The 18,565-nt window shown below is 53.1% G+C and overlaps 1 protein-coding gene across 50 annotated transcripts in view; it reads right to left on the reverse strand.

The window, feature by feature from the left end:
* SCRIB (scribble planar cell polarity protein) overlaps window positions 1–18,565 on the reverse strand; it is a 98,118-nt gene that overhangs the window by 34,206 nt on the left and 45,347 nt on the right. For 34 of the 50 annotated variants that reach the window (XR_015282212.1, XM_086873376.1, XM_086872507.1 and 31 more), the window contains 12 exons: window positions 16,609–16,698; window positions 16,011–16,088; window positions 13,623–13,937; window positions 13,348–13,434; window positions 12,835–12,915; window positions 7,819–8,076; window positions 7,107–7,217; window positions 5,752–5,928; window positions 5,277–5,393; window positions 3,483–3,671; window positions 2,600–2,719; window positions 2,299–2,355 (listed from right to left, as the gene is read on the reverse strand). Coding sequence is in view for 49 of the 50 variants with exons in the window: in XM_086873376.1 (XP_086729502.1) it covers window positions 2,299–2,355; window positions 2,600–2,719; window positions 3,483–3,671; window positions 5,277–5,393; window positions 5,752–5,928; window positions 7,107–7,217; window positions 7,819–8,076; window positions 12,835–12,915; window positions 13,348–13,434; window positions 13,623–13,937; window positions 16,011–16,088; window positions 16,609–16,698 (1,680 nt within the window). In the remaining variant the exon portion in view is untranslated. The remainder of the gene's footprint in view (window positions 1–2,298; window positions 2,356–2,599; window positions 2,720–3,482; window positions 3,672–5,276; window positions 5,394–5,751; window positions 5,929–7,106; window positions 7,218–7,818; window positions 8,077–12,834; window positions 12,916–13,347; window positions 13,435–13,622; window positions 13,938–16,010; window positions 16,089–16,608; window positions 16,699–18,565) is intronic. The other 16 variants (XM_086873028.1, XM_086875036.1, XM_086874883.1 and 13 more) reach the window with 3 other exon arrangements.

The raw sequence follows: 18,565 nt of genomic DNA on the forward strand, positions 1-18,565 counted from the left end.
AGGATCACAACTCCCAAAAGGATATTGAGGGATATTTAAGTTTATTCTGAATCTGGTTATGCTTGTTTTGGCCAAGAGTTCTCTGTAGGGTGAGGGTTCCAGAAGACACTAATCTGGTGTGTGACTGCTTTCTGAGGTCACATTCTGAGGAGTGACAGGAGCACCAGCCAGCCCAGATGGAGCTGTGGCATGCTCCAAATCCATCTCTGACAGCAGCTGGGGAGGACCTGGATTAAGACTAGGAAAGTAACTACAGCCACAGAGCCAGGAGACAGCACCAGGAATCAGTCCACAGAGCCTCAGAGTTACTGACAGTTCTACTAGAGACTGAATTATCAGAGAACTGGAGGCAAGAGGTATCAGCAGTGAATGGGTTTGAAAACTTCTGCCATGAGCAGAGCAAAGGCATAATTCCTCCCAGTTTTTCAGTTGGCAGCATGCTGTGGGCTGGAGACACATTTGGTCTCTATTACTCTTGAACAAACATGAAACACTGAAGAGTAAGAAAAAACAGTCCAGAAACAGTGACAGAAATTACCAGGGATCAGGCATGGGCAGGAACTTCCCTTTGCATTCCAATGGCCACCACGGAGTGCTGGCTCCATCATGGGGATAAATTTAATCATCAAAACCAGTTTTAGAGACATAATCCCAGATTCAAGGTTTAAAAGGCCCAGCAGAAAAACATGTATTTGCTCCCAGGCCTGAGGATCCCAGGAGGTCCAAGGAGCCTGGAGCATCCATTGCTACCTCCTCCTGACACACCAAGGGGAGGGACACCAAAATGCATCAGCGCTTTTTAAGATGAGATATGGCCAAGGCTACTTCACCAATCATAAAGGCTTTTCTGGGTTTCTTTTTTGACCCAAGTATTTTTAAGTAATCTCAGTATAAATTTTGGCAAAGTCTTTCTCCACCTGAGCCTGGATGAAGGCCACCTGCTCAGCCTGAGCAACATAGTTTGGGGCCACACTTGGTATACTCACAGACGGTAGGAATGCTGAACCTGACCCACAGTACCTGAAGTCTCCTGGAATGTATTTCAGTCCATATATCCATATTCAAATCCATATACTGTCAACATGAAATCTGGCAGGAATATCCTTTGCTCAGACAGAAACACAATGAAATCAGATTTGCTGAAACCACATCAAACCAGTCTGAGTTCCTTCCCAGGCAAGGAATTATACATTTTACAGGAAAAATCTAAATCTGCTTTGAATTGCCTCTGCTCTGGGCTGAACCAAGAGAACTGCTGAGGTCCCTCCTGCCCAAATTAGTCAGGATGGTTTGGGTGGGAAGAGACCTTCCAGGATCATCTTGTCCAACCCCTGCAATGAGGGGCATCTTCAACTGGATCAGATTGAAGATCACTCTATAAAGTCATTTGACTTCCTTCCAGGACTGCCAACTTGATCCTGCTTTTGTGGGGCAGCAAATGTGAACAAGCTCAGGAACTGCAGTTGCAGACAACCCAGGGAAACTTCAGGTGTATCTGAACCAGAAACCTGATGAAACACCTGAAAAATGTACACACATCTGCCAAGAGAGCAGATTCCTCACTGACAACACTGAGGAATTCAGTTTCCCCTCTTCTTCCAGTGACTCAGACTGGATAAATTACTGTTTTAAAAGGGATGACTAGAAAACTCTAAGCCCTCAAGAGGCTTGATTCTGCTGATCTATTCCTGTGAAATTCTCCTGTGAAATTCTCTTCCTGTGCAAGGCTGAGCCAGTGGGCAGAGACACAAAACTCTCACAGCAAAGCAGAGAAATGACCATGTGAAATGAGGAGCACAAAGCTGTGGCTGACCAGCAGCATCACTTCTCCACTCAGGGCAGCTCGGAGCTGTGTGTTCTCATCTTTGCTCACAAAAGCTCTGTCAGTCATAGGGTGCTGGACAGAGAAAACTGATTAAATTTGGTACTTCCAAGCTCATTGGCCATTTTTCTTGAAGCTGCAGCTTGGCCAGGAGGTACCAGCAAGTAAAAGGGGTGGTCTTTGGGAATACCACAGGAACATCACCAGCAAGGTGTACAAGGAGGTACAGCAAAGCCAAAGAGCAGCCAGGGCAACAGAGCAGAGCACTACAGAGGGAATGCCCAGAGCTCCACCCCATGGCACTGACAACAGCGCAGAGATCCAGCATTCCTGTGGCACTGACAACAGGGCAGAGCTCCAGAGCTCCCCGTGGCACTACAGTGGAGCAGAGATAACTTGTGACACCTTCCTTGGGACTCACAGGCTCAGCAGAGCCATTGCCACAAACAGATTCTGCTACACAGATCATCTCTCACCACTTTCTCCATTTCTTCTCTCTCCCATTGAGTGGCTTCTCTCACCATTTCCATCTCCTAGGAGAGAGCAGAGTTAGAGCCACCTCACCCACTGCTCTCTCCACACCTGCAGCATCTAGAACCTGATGAAGGTGTCACAGTCCCATCCTAGCGTGTTCCTGATCCAAGTGCTGGGTTCTGCTGATCCCATGCCATGTGCACTGCACAGCACACTGCAGGCTGCATGCACCAAGGGAGACACTAGAGATTTCCAGAAACTGCTTCCACTCTAACAGGCTCCCAGCTCAGCCACAACACACACCTTCTGCAGGAGCTCCAGTTCCTCGGGGCTCAAATCCCGGTCAATGGAGGAGATGCTCTCCAGGCTGTTCTTGCGCCCAATGCCAGCAGCAAAAGGGTTTGCAATGATTCCTGGGGACATCTGCAAAGCAAACGGCAAATCCCACCTGGTGGAAGCCCACAGAGTGCCATTCCAAAAATTCCCTATTCCAGCCTCCCACATACAGAGCACCAGGACAATCACAAGCAAGTCAGAACCATAATTCTTTCAACAACTGGAAACCTTATTTCATAGAACCCCAGCCTTGTTTGGGTTGGAAGGGACCTGAAGAGTATCCAGCTTGATCCCTGCCATTTAGATTGACAACAGTTTGAGGAATCCAAGGTTGAAGTAAGCTGAATTTAAATTGATCCAGGTGCAAGAAGGGGATAAGGAGCAGGGACTTGCTTCATATTCTATTGAAGAATACAGAAGCTGACTAGCTAAGCTTTGGAAACAGAAATCTGACAGGGCACAGGATTGCTCCAGGGAAATTCTACCAACAAAGATGAACACCAATAAAGAGCCAGCCCATTTAGTCTAAATGTAACACTGGCCAAGAAAAAATGGGCATAAATAGCCTAGTGAAAATGAGCTTGACTTTTTTCTTTTTTTTCCAGTGCAGGTCTACTGTGGGACAGTTCTGGAACAGCTGAGAAAGACAGTCCTGAGGGACCACTGCTTTTCTAGAGTGGAGACCCCCTCCAGTTCACATCATAGGTCAGACTCTGAAATCTGGGACCTCAAAAAACCAAAAAAATTTACAGCAAAAGGTTGGGAAAATCCAGTGTTCTGTGAAGAAAGAGGTGGGATCCATATGGGGAGATTCTGGTGACTCCAAGGGCACCTGCACTCCAGCGCTCACCTCGATGGCAGCCGCAGCCTTGGGGTCGAAGCCGTCACAGACCAGCACGAGGAGCGCGTCTCCCACGCCCCGCAGGATCTGCACGGCCTCCGTGTGCGTCATCCCCAGCAGGCTCTGGTGGTTCACCTCCAGGATCCGCATCCCCACCTTCAGGCGGCCGTCCCGGGCAGCGGCCCCGGAGGAGCTCACCTGGAACACACCGGGAGCCAAAGCGTCACTGGAGCAGCTGGGAGGACAGGAGAGCATGGGGACCACGGCAGCAGGAGTGGACAGCACACACCTGCAGCTGAGAGTCAGGGAAAGCGTCTGCAAGTACTCTGGAGAGGGCACAACAGGAAGGACAGGCTGGGGGAGGGAACGGGTGTGGAAGAATCTTTTATAAAGTGAGATAAAAGAATGTGAATTTGAAATGTGCTGTCCCAAGGAAAGAAGCAGATGAGAAGGAAAAGCTGTCACATCGTGATGGAGCTCACAGAAAATCATTTTGTGATGGGAGAGAGACACAATGGAAATGTAAATAAAGTGAAATTAAGGAGGAAGGACACAGGGATCAGACATGCAAAGAGGAAGAAGAGGAAAAGCACCACTTTGTCTCTTGATTACTACAAATATCAATGGAAAATAAGAGGCAGGAAAACTCCTCCAGATAGGACAGGTAAGAGAGGTTGGAGGGGAGTAACATAGCTCAAGGGAGAGCAGAGAAGTTCAGGATTTTGGTTCTCTGCAGGCTATAACAACAAGTATTGGAAAAAAAACAGGGAGGGGAGAAGGGGTAAACTAACTCTGTGCCATGGCTAAACTGTGAACCTTCCAACCCCCAAATGCTGTAATTCTGCAGGAGATAAAACCAGAGCAAATTACTCCAAACAACTGTCAGTTAGAATAATCCCAGGTTTTCTTTCTCTGTTGTTAAAAATGTCCCAGGTGAACATGCAACTGTCACTCTGAAAGAGGGTATTTATTCTTTTAACTTTAGAACTCAGATAAAACAGTTACAGCCACGTAACAACAAATGCTGAATGTTCCCTTGCCTTAATGGCAACCAATTATCAATTATCAGGGCTGACTGCAAATTATGGAGTGTCTTCAGCCATGAGGACAACTCACATCAGTTTCTACCCCAAAAAAACAGCTAAAGAGGGAACCAGTGACACTAAGGTGAACACCCAGAGTCCTCGTTGTCAGCAGCAAGACCAAAATGACACCACTTATTGCTGTCTTATTATGTGTCTTATTGCACTCTGCTGCCAGCAAAGAAATAAAAACTTTTTGGAAAGGGTTGGGTGAAGCATAAACTGATAAGCACAAGCGTAAGTTAAACAAGAAAACATGTAATTTCTGGAGGAAAAGCAATGTGAGAATTATTTGTGACACAAGCAATCACCTAAAAAAGGAACAAAGTTACACACAGAGCGCATGGTGCAGGAGAAAAGGTTAGGAATTCCAGACACTTTCCATGGGAAGGAGGAAAGAGCTTGCATGTCTAAGTGGGCAGGAAGCACAGGCACAAGTGGACCAATAGGAATGTGGGTACAAGGAAAGACATGTATATTTGCATTATAGAAAAAAACACAAGAGAAGAAACACCAAGCAAAATAAAGGCAAGCAGGAAATATAAGAAACCGTGTAGCTGTTGTGGAGGAGGAAATATGAAAGGACAAGGACTTGTCTCCTTTGCTGGAGGGGGAATCTCCAGCAGTGATGCACAAGTGAAACTGACAGCACATTCCAACAGCTCCCCAGGGATCACTCACTCTTCCCCTGGCAGTGCCTGCAGGGGTGGTGCTCTGGTACCTTGGAGATGAAGATGCCTTCATCAGTGGGATCAAACGGGTTGCCAGCATGGCCCTTTGCTCCTCCCCGGATGCTGATGCCCAGTTTCTCTCCTGGAGCCTTTTCAATGCATATTTCCTGGAAACACAGAAGAGAGTTCTTGTTTTTGGGCCAAGTTCAGCTGAGGGAGCACTCCTCAGAGTGATCACAATTCTAAGTGCCCTGAAAAGGGCCTGAATTAGCCCCATCCCTCATTTGGCAGTTTATTCCTGTTGGTGAGGACCTGCCCTTTTCTGTTCCCTGATGATGGTGACCACGGCCATGGCAAGAGATCCTCACCATGCCCCAGCTGGAGATGCACTTACAAGAGACTGGATTCTGCCAAAGGAGAAGGGAATTCCAACCTGGAGTCTGCTTGTACCCCATTCCCAGACCTCCAGCCTGGTAAAGGACTTCCCCAGAAGCCGCTCTGTGTGATTCCCCCCAGCCCCCTCACCTGCATGCCCGGTGGGGGTGGGTCTCTGCGGACCAGCATGGTGAGCTCCTGAGCGTTGGAGAGCAGCGCGTTCACAGCCTCCTGGTGGGTGGCGTGGCGCAGGTCGATGCTGTTCACCTCCAGAATCCTGTCCCCGACGCGGAGCCCGCTGCGTGACGCCAGCCCCCGCGGAATCACCTGCAGAGAACCACCAGCACAGCTAGAGAAGGGAAGGCCATCTCTCCTTGGAGATGTGATTGTGTCCCCAGGCATCCTCTGACACCCTGCAGGCCTGACCTGACTCCTCTCTCTGCAGACAAAGTTCCCTAAGAGGTGACATACCTGAGAACACTGGCGAAGAATGGAGTGGGATGTGCTCTGAAGTGCTATTCCACATTATTCCAAATTGAATCTGAACCAATCCTGTGCCAGTGTTGCCATTATTTTGCCTATGACTGTAACCAGGACTGACAGCACCAGTACTACTCCAGTCCTCACCCAGCACTCTACAGAGGCTCCTCAAAGCAACAGGGGGTCTGAACATAGAACCAAACCTGTGTTCCTGTGAAGCAAAGGAGTCAGCAAGGAAAGGGTGAAATCTGTGAGCACATGGGCAAGCAAGGATGGTGGGAAAGAGCTTTGCTTTGAGAAGGGCAAATCCTGTCTCATTGACCTGCTGATGCACTGCAAGAAAAACCGTGGGCACATGAAGGAGGAGACCTGGCAGGCATCACTCCTGGAACTCCAAACAGCCCTCAACAAGGTCTGAACCCAGCCACAGCTGTCAGACGAGTCAGGTTCAGCATCTCCAAGTGACAAGAGAAGTCAGGAAGCAGAAAGGGCTCAGCACAGATGTCCTCTCCAGCATTCCTATTCCAATAAGCATGGATGTGCAGGACTGTAAGGGAATGGGCTGCAGCCAGTGGCCAGCCTGTGTGCTGTCCCCAATGGCATGAGCTGATGTCACCACAGGAATGGGAACGTGGGATCAAAGGACACTGGCCTGAGTGCAGCAGAGCAGCTCTGGGTGCCCCAGTAGTCACACACTCATCCCACCAGCACCTTCCCTGTAATGACTGGCTTTCTGCAATGCCAGCATCTTCCCAGGATTCATTAAAGCCAACATGAACTCAGCAATTTCAAAAGCTAACCCTCCAAAGGGTTCAGCACGGATTATATAGGTTTGAGGCTTTAACATGCCCTCAGATGGCTCCAGCAGCAGCACATCCAGTACAAACAACCCTTGGCACATCCCTCTCTTATGCCCCGCTTCTGCAAATCCATCCTGTACATCTGGACTCACAGCAAAATGCTTCACCTTAATCCCAATAACCAACAGCTCAGGAACACTCAGAGCACCTCTCCTGGGACTCTACCTTGGAGATGAAGACACCTGGTTCATGAATCCCAAAGGGATGACTGGAATGGTCACTGCCACCGACGATGCTGAGGCCCAGGGGACCACCTGCTTTCACCAGGTGAATTTCCTTAAGGGAACAAGAAGCAGTGTCAAAGGCAGTGAAGGATATCACACACAGACCACAAACACTGACAAACGTAGAGTCAGGGGTGTTTTGCATGGGTAAGCACAAGGTGAACACTTATGGGACAAGGGGATTCCCCGTGTGGTACGCTGCAACCTGGAGAAGAGCTAGACTGGGGCTCCAAGAGAGCTGGAGAAGGGTTTTGGACAAGGGCCTGGAGTGACAGAAGAGGGAATGGGTTCCCCCTGAGCGTGGGAAGGGTTAGGGCAGGGTTAGGTGGGATACTGGGAGGAAATCCTTCCCTGTGATGGTGGGGAGGCCCTGGCACCGGTTGTCCTGAGAAGCTATGGCTACTTCATCCCTGGAAGTTCTCAAGGCCAGGTTGGACAGGGCATGGAGCAGCCTGGGACAGTGGAAGGTGTCCCTGCCCATGGCATATGGTAGGTCTGGATGGGCTTTCATGTCCCTTCCACCCCAAGCCCAAGCCTTTCTACGATGACATCTCAGGCCCCAAGAACCCAGCAGGCCGGTCCCCATCAAACACAACTCTTCCAAACAGCACCCAGCCAGGACTGCACTATCCCCCACCCCAAAGCCAGCTCACCTCCACAGGGTACTGATCCTCCAGGCCTTTGGCGAGGTGGTTCCTCGGCGGCGCCGGCGTCTCCTCGGGCAGGCTGTCCCCGGGGCCGGGGGGCGGCGGGGGGGAGTGCATGCGGCCGCGGGGCGCGCCGGGCGAGCCTCCCTCGCCGGGCTGCTCCGCGCCCTCTCGCTCTACCAGCAGCACGATGGTGGGGGAGGCCGCGGTAAGCAGCGCTACGGCCTGATCATGCCTGGCTTCTGTCATGTCTACCCCATTGATCTAGAACAACCCGCAAACGCGGCGTCAGACCGGCACCGCGGCGCGTCCCGGCGCTCGGCCGAGCCCCTGGGAGCCCTGTCCTGCCGGCACACGGCCCCCGATCAAACACCTGTGCCCCAGAGCGCCTCGTAACTCTCCCAGCTCCCTCTGCCCTGGCAAAGGGACACAGGCACCTGATCATTCCCACTGATCCCGACACAGGCACCTGATCATTCCCACTGATCCCGACACAGGCACCTGATCATTCCCACTGATCCCGACTCCCTTCCTCCTCAGCTTTCCTGCCCCTTTCCCAGGTTGCTGGCACGCCTGGTGCCCTGCAGCACTGACACGGTGCTCAGGGGACCACGCAGCTCAGCTGTGATCTTCCACCTCCCACAGACAAACGTCTCACTATGGGAGAGGCAAAACCAGTGACTGCCAGTAGCAATGGCACAAGCCAAGCGTGTGCCAAAGCAGCTGCTGCCTCCTCACTGAGCCAGCTGCCCCCATCAGTCACCCAACAGCCCCGACACAGACACTGCAGGCACGATCTGATGGGTGACAGGACCGGTCACTGGGCCAGTGGCTGCCCAGGCTGGGCAAGGTCATGGTAGCCCGGGGAAGATGCCAGCTCTAAGGCATTAAAAGTGACACCAGGTACAGAGAGATTTGAAAGAACAGAGAGCCTTTCCTACAAAACTTAGATTTAGATTTAAAACTGCCTCCCTGTAAACTCGAAGGACTGGAAAGGATGTGACTGTTCTCCACGGACGTAAAAGGGGCAGAAACCTGAGGAGAGCCGAGCTGAGAGAACACAGCCAAAACAACAAAACTTGACAGGAAAAAGTTGAAGCTGAAAATTAAAAAGTTTCTAGTCATTAGGTTCTGGAAAAGCTTTCCACAATGAACAATGAGGATGTGAAAAAAGGAGCTGCCAAGATGGGCTTTGATCGGCTCATGAAATAACGTGACTGGAACAGTCACAGCACCTGGGCTTTGTAGCCCAACTCCCCAGTGCCTGATTCCCAGAAATACTCTCACTGCCCAGCTCCTTCCCAGAGAGCAGTTTCTGGACTAAGCTGACATGCACCGTCTGCCAGGGCTTTGCCCCCTGTGACCCTCCCAGCGCTCACTCCACCCGAGCTGTGGGAACTGCTCTCCTTGGGCTGGGAGGGAGAAGCACACGTGGACCTGTACTGTCCTGGGAACTCCACGGTGCCACCTCTGCTGAGAGCCCTGGCCCCAGAGGGACACCTCTGGCACGAGGCAGAGGGATGTCAAGGCAGCAGCTGGCACGCACCCGCAGGAAGAGGAAGGGTGAGGGCGACCTGGGCAATGGCTGCTGAGCACAGGACAGGGCATCAAGCAGGCAAGGTAACAAATTAACCACCAGGTGCACAGGTGGTAACAGACACACAGCTCAGACACTCCTGGATGGATCCTTAAAGCAATCACCCAAAGGAATCACCCACGTTAGAGAAGTGTGACCAAACCTGGCAACCCATTTGCAGAAGAAATGGAGATTATGAGGGGTTGTCTCAGCACATCTCTTGTAGGAAAGGGCCAAGTGGCTGCAGGAAGCTTGAAGGAGGTGTGGGAATATGTAGCACTTATTATGGGACGTTTAGCAGAACAGAAAGAGGACTGGAGGTGAGGAACAAGCACAGGGAAATACAGGGGAGAACAAGAGGCTGCTGGTCAGTGCTGGTCTGGCCAAGCCCTGGGCTTGAGTCCACATCTGCCCTGCCACATTCTGTATTTACTGTGTCAGTTCACTCTCTTCTGGGTACATGTGCAAGAGCTACTGGTAAAATTCAAGCTGGACTAGCCAGCAAGTAGGAATCCAAAATGTGGGAAGACTCAAGAGGTGTCCCAGAAGCTGGATGAAAGGCTTGGGCTCTGACCAAAGAGCCTGGAAGACCTTGCTGCTTGGAGCAGAGGCTGCAGACCTGCAGACAGGAGCATTTACTGGAGTGAGGGAGGAGGTGTGCATGTTCCAGCAGCAAGCTGAATCCCAGTGAGAAGGGGTTCTCCCAGGGAGAAGCTGGCTGTTCTTCCTGCCCTGTGAGCACTACCTGTGCTCAGGTGTGCACCTATAAAGGTACCACCCCTGTCCTGCCTCTGTGATCTGAGACCAGCTGTGTCTGCAGTGTACTCCACATCTGGAGCCTGCACTTATCCCTGCTGATGGCTGCACTGGGAGCAGGGAAAGCAGCAGCTGTGTGTCCAGGGGTCTGGGAAGGGGGGATTCCTCTCATGGTTAGCAAAGGCAACATGCAGGAGAGACTTCACTCTTTGCTTCTATCACCAGATCAACACCAAGCATGCTCACTGAATGGGAACAAGATGATCTTTAGGATTTCTTCAACCCAAGCCTTGCTCTGGCTTGATGATACTGCACACACAGACCTGCAGCAGCACAGTCCACTCTCATTTCTCACATCCCCTCTGCCATTTTCCAGCCCGTGACAGGATGAGTGGTCAGATGGAGTCAGACCAGAAGGGCACCAAGTGCCTCCCTGGAGCAGGGACCAGGCCACAGGACTCCAGGAGTCAGAGCTGTCTCAAAGGTAACAGCCCTTGGTGCATTTCACCCAGTAACTCTGCCCTACCTGGCAATCCTGGCAGCTACCCAGCTTTTGGGCAGCTAATTTTCCATGGCCTTTATCTAGCTAGAGAGCAAGGCCAGCCATGCAGCATGGCTCTCCGAGCGCCATGGGGAAGGAACAGTGTCTGTCCCTTCCCTGCTCCACATGTTTCTCTGTGTGCCAGGGAATTAAAATATCCTGGCAGATCTTTAAATCTTGCCTCATTAGGACTTGTCACCCACCACTATCCTAAATCTCCCACAATCAGTTTTCTTCCCAGTCTCACCCCAAAAGAATCAGCTGCCCTTAGCAACTGCTCCCCTCCCTCCCTGCTGGATCCTCATCCCACAGCTCCAGCTCTCCAGCACTCCCCCCCAGCAGGTCCCTGTGCAGAGTCTCCCCCACCAAAACGACTCCCAGGAGACACAGGAACGCTGGGGAGTGAGTGTCAGTCACTGGGGCTTGTTGAGGGGTGTTAACTCAGGGGAGACCTAGGCTGGGCTCTTCAATCCATGTGCTCAAAGCTCCCCTGAGAAAGTCCAAGGAGCAATCCCAGTTCTTCTCCTGAGGAGAAGTCCAGGAGGATTTAGAGCACAGGGAAAGAGCAGGAAGCTGTGATGTATTTATTTTCTTAAGAAAACAGAATTCTTTGGCAAAGTGAGCTGAGCACGACCAGGAGACCACAGCTTTGGAAATGGACCCTGCCTGCAGGACCCACAAGCCCTGTACCCAGCAAGGGTCCTCCCCTTCCCCCTGCAGGCAACTCACATCCTAGATATCATGGCACTGTGCAAGCTTTCCAATAAAAATGGGCAATTGCTGCTTCGAAAGAGTGTGCTAACTTGGCAGTTCTGGGAGCAGTCCTGGTGAGTGTTGTCCTGAAAGGTGACATGTTCCTGCAGCCATCAGAGGTGAGCTTCAGCTGGTGCTCAGCACCAAACCTGTATGGTCACACACACCTCAGCACAGGTAACCACGGGCATCCCTGCTGGGGGTGTCAGGAATAATGACAGCAGTGCCTCAGCCACATCAAAATCCAGCAGAGGCCCGAGCTCTGCGAGCCCTGAGCTCACACATCCCATAAGGAATCCACTGCAAGCTATTACTAGGGAATTAGATCTGCTTTTCCTATGAAGCTGCCCAGGGATATAAATAGAGCTGCTAAAGCAGGGTGGAGACAGGTTTGACTTTTCAATCTGTTCTAAGATTTTTGTGTCTATTTTTTCGACAGATTGAGCAAACCAACCCCAAATGATGGGCCTCAGTACTGTCTCTGTACCATGGAACATCAAAACATGAGCAAATCCAAAATAATTCAGCCTATCTGGCATAAATCAGGGTCAGGGCTTGATTTTGGGGAGTAGGGAACACTAGAAATGAGGGAAAGACCAGCTCAAGCTTCCTGCCAAGACACCAGTGTCAGACCTGGGCCCAAGCTCCACTAAAATGCTGTGCCTGAGCAAATACAACACAGCCCCAGCCCAGGGATAGAGCAGACAGAAGCCAGCACTGACGAGGCTGTATCAGTGTTTACTCACGCCAGCGCTGTGGTAACACGTGCTCTTACCACAGCAGCTGGGCCAGAAACCCACCACCAGCACCAGGACCTGGAGGTTTCCCTCAGAGGCAGCATGCGAGCGTGGGAGGAGGTCGGGAGGTTCAGGAGAAGCTCCCGCAGCAGGGGAGCGAGGAGCAGGAGGCAGAGACACGAGGTGAGAGCAGTGAGATCCACACGGACGGGACGGGACGGGAGGCTGAGAGCTCCAAGTGAAGCAGGGAAGCGCTGAGGTACCCCCACACTGCCCCACACCAGCCCTGGGCAGCTCCCTCTGCCCCAGCCCGTGCTGACCCTGCCACCCACTGTGCCCCGAGGGGCTCCCCCTCCCCATGGCTGAGCCCCCAGCTGCTGCCCAGGCTCCAGGGGGACACCAGGCTGGGGCAGCGCTGCTGTGTCCCCTCCCTCCATGCCTCTCCTGGGGAAAGCACCTGCATAAAGCAGCTGGGGAAAGGGTAGGTGTAACTGCACCCACCACCAGACAGGGAAGAGGCACCCAAATTAAATGCTCTCCCAGGAGGCTCAGGAGCTGAAAAAAGGATCCCCAAAATCCAGCTCCAGTAATAGAGAAGCAGCCCCTACACGAGGAAGGGCCTGAAGCCGAGTCAGCCCCTTCCTTGCCCACACACTCACCGAGATGACCCGGTCTCCCACGCGCAGGATCCCATCCCGGTGGGCTGCGCCACCCTCTGCGATCCGGGAGATGAAGATCCCCTGGAGCACGAGCAGGAAGATCAGAGCAGCCTGGGCTTTCCCTCACCTGAGCCTGCCTTTCCAAACCCGTTCCCCGACACCAGGCAGGTCTCAGCCCTCTCCCCTCCACACACCCTTCCCCTGCCCTGATGCCTCCTGTTGGTTCCCCACTCCACACAAACCCTCTGCTCCCAGAGCCCGTGGCAGCAAAGCCCTCCCGTGGCCCAGAGCCTGGAATCTGTGCCAAGAGGGCAGCAGTAGGATTACATGTCACCGGCAGCGATTGGGGGCCCCAGCTTCCCTCCTTCTATTAAAAACGAGGGAGTGGGACTTTGGACAAGGGCTGGAGTGACAGGACAGAGGAGAATGGCCACCCACTGCCAGAGGGCAGGGATGGATGGGATACTGGGAAGGAATTGTTCCCTCTGAGGGTGGTTTGGCCCTGGCACAAACCTGCCCAGAGAAGCTGTGGCTGCCCCATCCCTGAAAGTGTTCAAGGCCATGGTGGGCAGGGCTTGGAGCAGCGTGGGACACTGGAACCTGGCCATGACAAGGGGATGGAATACATGAGGTTTAAGGTCACTTCAAACCCATAATGGAATTCCATGATTCCCTGACCTAACAGCAGCTGTCTCAGAGTCCACCTGGCCCACCAGCCCAGGGCCAGGCTGCACTGCTGCATGCCCAGGGATGAGGAGGGTTCAGGGACCCCAGGGATCAGCACTGACCGTGTCCCCAGCCCGGTAAGGAGTGGAGCCCTTGCCACCAGCGATGCTGAAGCCGAGGCCCTTCTCGTTGCGCATGAGGCAGGTGGAAAATCTCTCGGTGGCCGCTGCTCCCTCGGGGCACTCGGGGAAGCGCAGCCCCCCACGCCGCTCCCGGGGGCTGTAGTCGTCCTCGGGCCGCAGCGGGGTGACGGTGATGGCGTTCTCCGGCTCCACCATCCGCTCCCTCAGCACCGTCATGGACACCGAGCTCCCCGAGCCCCGCAGCGCCTCCACGGCCACGTGGTGCTCGGCACAGTGCAGGGACACTCCGTTCACCTGGGGACAGACAGCAACAGCCTGCTGTCACACACGGCCCCAACCAACACACAGCCCAACCTCACAGCCCCAGGCTCACACACAGCCCAAAGCAACACAGCCCCAGCCAACACACAGCCCCAACCAACACACAGCCCAAAGCAACACAGCCCCAGCCAACACACAGCCCAAAGCAACACAGCCCCAGCCAACACACAGCCCCAACCAACACACAGCCCAAAGCAACACAGCCCCAGCCAACACACAGCCCAAAGCAACACAGCCCCAACCTCACAGCCCCAACCAACACACAGCCCAAAGCAACACAGCCCCAGCCAACACACAGCCCCAACCAACACACAGCCCAAAGCAACACAGCCCCAGCCAACACACAGCCCCAACCAACACACAGCCCAAAGCAACACAACCCCAACCAACACAACCCCAGGCTCACACACAGCCCCAACCTCACAGCCCCAACCAACACACAGCCCAAAGCAACACAGCCCCAGCCAACACACAGCCCAAAGCAACACAGCCCCAACCAACACACAGCCCAACCTCACAGCCCCAGGCTCACACACAGCCCAAAGCAACACAGCCCCAGGCTCACACACAGCCCAAAGCAACACAGCCCCAACCAACACACAGCCCAAAGCCACACAGCCCCAACCAACACACAGCCCCAACCTCACAGCCCCAACCAACACAACCCCAGGCTCACACACAGCCCCAACCAACACACAGCCCAAAGCAACACAGCCCCAACCTCACAGCCCCAACCAACACACAGCCCAAAGCAACACAGCCCCAATCAACACACAGCCCAAAGCAACACAGCCCCAATCAACACACAGCCCAAAGCAACACAGCCCCAGCCAACACACAGCCCAAAGCAACACAGCCCCAGCCAACACACAGCCCAAAGCAACACAGCCCCAACCTCACAGCCCCAACCAACACACAGCCCAAAGCAACACAGCCCCAACCAACACACAGCCCCAACCTCACAGCCCCAACCTCACAGCCCCAACCAACACAACCCCAGGCTCACACACAGCCCCAACCAACACAGCCCCAGCCAACACACAGCCCAAAGCAACACAGCCCCAGCCACACAACCCCAACTAACACAGCCCCAACCTCACACAGCCCCAGCCTCACACACAACCCCAACCTCACACAGCCCCAACCTCACACAGCCCCAACCTCACACACAGCCCCAGCCTGAGCCACTGCTGTCCAAGGGAACTGGCTCAGGACACAGCTCACACCCCTCCCAGGCCCAGCTCCCACAGGTGTGTCCACACCTCTGGGAAGTTTTCCTGCATTCCCACAGCACCTGCTACCTGTCCCAGGCCAGAGCAACCAAGGAAAGGCTCCTTTCTTTCCCTGCAGGGAGTCTTAAATTCCCTACACCTGTGTTATCCCTACAGGCAACATCCCAGACAGATAATCCCTCACACAGAACCATCTCCAGCAAAATTCAACACAAATCAGGTTGACCCTTGTTCACCACCTTCCAGAAGGGACATCCACCTGCTCACACCCTTGAAACACTGGAGCTGTCAGTGTGACAGTCCCTTAGTGTGGGGAACGTCACAAGGGAGAACCAGGGCATCAGGCCCAGGCTGCCCGGGTTGGATGGGGCTTGGAGCACTCTGGTCTAGTGGAAGGTGTCCCTGCCCATGGCAGGGGGTGAAATGAGATGACCTTTAAGGTCCCTTTCCACCCAAACAATTCCCATGGCTGGCTCCCTGGCTCAGAAGTTATTTTACAGGGCTCACTTTCACCCCACACAGGTAAGCAGAGCTCAGCCTGCTGGGGATGTACCTCTTCCCACCTGGGTCACAAAACACTTCAGAGCTGGGCCAGAGTAAATGCAGGAGCTTATAAAGCAATAAAGGATTCATGGTAACATAAATTAAACAACAATCTCTGAGCCAAAGGGATTTTCTTTAGCTCTTACACATTTCCTAATGCTTAATTTGGTCTGAAACATGCGTGATGTAAATCTATTCCAAATCATCTCATGCCTCCCTCCACTCCAAGCTATCAGAAGCATTTGCTTCGTCACAGACGTCAAGTCCTTACCTCCAGAAGCTTGTCACCAACGCGGACCCCTGCGCGAGCCGCAGGACCCTCCTCAGACACACGGGAAATAAAGATGCCCTGGAAACGAAACCTTCTGTTATATGGAGAGCCTGCTCCCTTTGGAGTGCAGGGACCCCTCAGCTCCAGGGAGAGGGGTCAGTGCCTGGCCAGTCCTGACCCCAGGAGGAGGGGACACAGCAACCACATCACCCCGCTCGGGAGCTGGGAAAAGGGGACAGAAACCTCCCTGCAGGGCGACCTCAAGGTGAGACACGAGACCCGGGGACGACACGCTATCCCTGGTGCAGTGGAACTGGCACACGACACGGCTGATGCCAGCGGGTGGGGAACAGCCCCACACTCTGTGCCCCAGGACACAGCTGGGAAGGAATCCTCTGCTCCCGTGCCTGATCCAGGACAGACCACCCAGGTCCAGAGGCAGGAGTCTGCGTCACCCCACCAACCTCTTGCTCTTGGGGGATTCAGGGCTGCTCCCACCCGGCCCCAAAAGGCTCTCACACGAGGACACCCAAGCTCCAGCTACGGAGAAGAGGCCCCGAAAGCAGGAGCCTCAGCAGTGGCACAGCCCAGGTCTTACCTCATCATCCCCCTTATAGGGAGTGGAGCCCTTGCCCCCCGCGATGCTGATGCCCAGCCCCCCCGTCTGCCGCACGATGGTCAACGTCAGCTGGAAGCAGAAGGGACAGTGGTTATGGCTCAGGGCACCTGAGAACAGGGGATGACTCTTTTCATAAGAAACAGCAATCCCAAGTGCCCTGCTGACACTCTGGGGGAGCCAGAGGCACCACCACCACTGCACATCAAACACACAAATCCCTTCCCACAGCCGAGTCCTGACCCGAGTCAGCTTGCTGACGATGGACACGGCAGAAGGGGATTCCACTGCAAAGCAAACTGGGCAGCCACAGACTGGAACTGGATCACACAACAGGGACAGCGTTCACACCACAGCCTAGCTCTGCCAAGGGTGTAATTCTGAGTGTAATTATCAATGCAGTTATTGAGTGTAATTCTGTCAGCCACTGGGGTATTCCAGGTCACGCCAGCATAGTGTGCAGTGATAAGGATGGCACCTTGTCCAGAATACTCTGGATGGATACTTGGCTTTGTTGTATTGATGAAAATCAACACACAACTCCAAAAAACCCCATTTGCTCTGTCCAGATTCTCTGCTTCCCTCTGCTCCAGCTGCTCAGGATCACAGCTGAGCAATCCACAAGTCTCCTCCTTCCTACCTCCCACCTCTACACACCCAATTATACCCACTGCCAACAGCTGATCTGACTTGACCTGAAGCTGTTTCTTTTAAGGACACCAGCAGGAACCATCCATAACGCCACAGTCACGAGAAGGAAGACAGGGAGCATGTGGTAGGATAGAGGGAAAGGAACAGGATAGACAGGACTCTCTCAGGGCCAAGGACCAAGGAGCTGGTGAGGTTAAGTGACAGAAATGATCACAGACTCCTCTAGAGAACCAGATTTGCTGTCCTCCATGTAACCTCTTTGCAAACAAAGCTCAGGATGGAGAGAGGCTGCTGCAGAGATGTCGAGTGTCAGCGTCAGCTCCACATGGCCCCAGCATGGGCAGCAAAAGAAGCAGATTACCTTCCCTAACACTTCCCTTCCAGCCCTCTTTCACTTCTTGCAGTGACAGAACCAGCATCTTGTGGAGCTCCATACTCTGCTAAGTTTAAAACAAAAACCAAACCAAAAAACCACTGCAGGAAACATGAGACAAACTGAGGTGCCCTGCAGTTCCTTTGATGCCCAGTTAACAGCACAGCAGAACACTCTGCAACCTTCCCAGGGAAATCCCTGATTCCAGACCTACATCAGTTCACTGTCTCTGCTACAAGAGCCAGAAACTGAGTAAAATTCCAAGTTTTGGAATACCCAAGTCAGACAGAAACAGGGTACTGATGAGACAGCACCACATCCAACAAAGCCCACCTCAAACCAGCTCCTGACCAGACAAATGCTTCTTGCATGACCACGTCTATTAGGAACTAATTACAAACCCCACGTTTTTCCATCCAGACTCACTGGACTTCCAGAAATGCTCTAACAACTCATATCTGTATTGTTCAAGGAGTATTTGGACAATGCTCTCAGGCACATGGGAGGATTTTTGGGGCTCTGTGCAGGGCCAGAAGATGGATTTGATGATCCTGATGAGGAAAATGGATGTAATTCTACATTCAACACAAAAGCTTCTAAGGATGGTAGCAAACCAGGTCTTCAGGCATGGACTATGGACTAGTCCAACAGCAGAATCCTGGTATTTCCCAGGAACAGAGCTGAGCTGGTTCTGCTCAGTGCCCAAATCCATTGGACAGGATCATGATTTTGGACAACGACTGAGGACTGTCTGATATCGCTGTTCACAGAGAGTCACTTCCAGCTGCATGGGAGCTGCATGGGAGCTGCATGGGAGCTGTATGCTAACAGAAAGACATACCACAAACCCCCTGGATTTCACACATTCAGCAAACCAGTCTGAAAACATGGGGAAACCTGCCAGAAAAGCCAACT

The sequence above is a fragment of the Cyanistes caeruleus genome, chromosome 1, assembly GCF_971803275.1.
Source record: "Cyanistes caeruleus chromosome 1, bCyaCae1.hap1.1, whole genome shotgun sequence".
NCBI lineage: Eukaryota > Metazoa > Chordata > Aves > Passeriformes > Paridae > Cyanistes > Cyanistes caeruleus.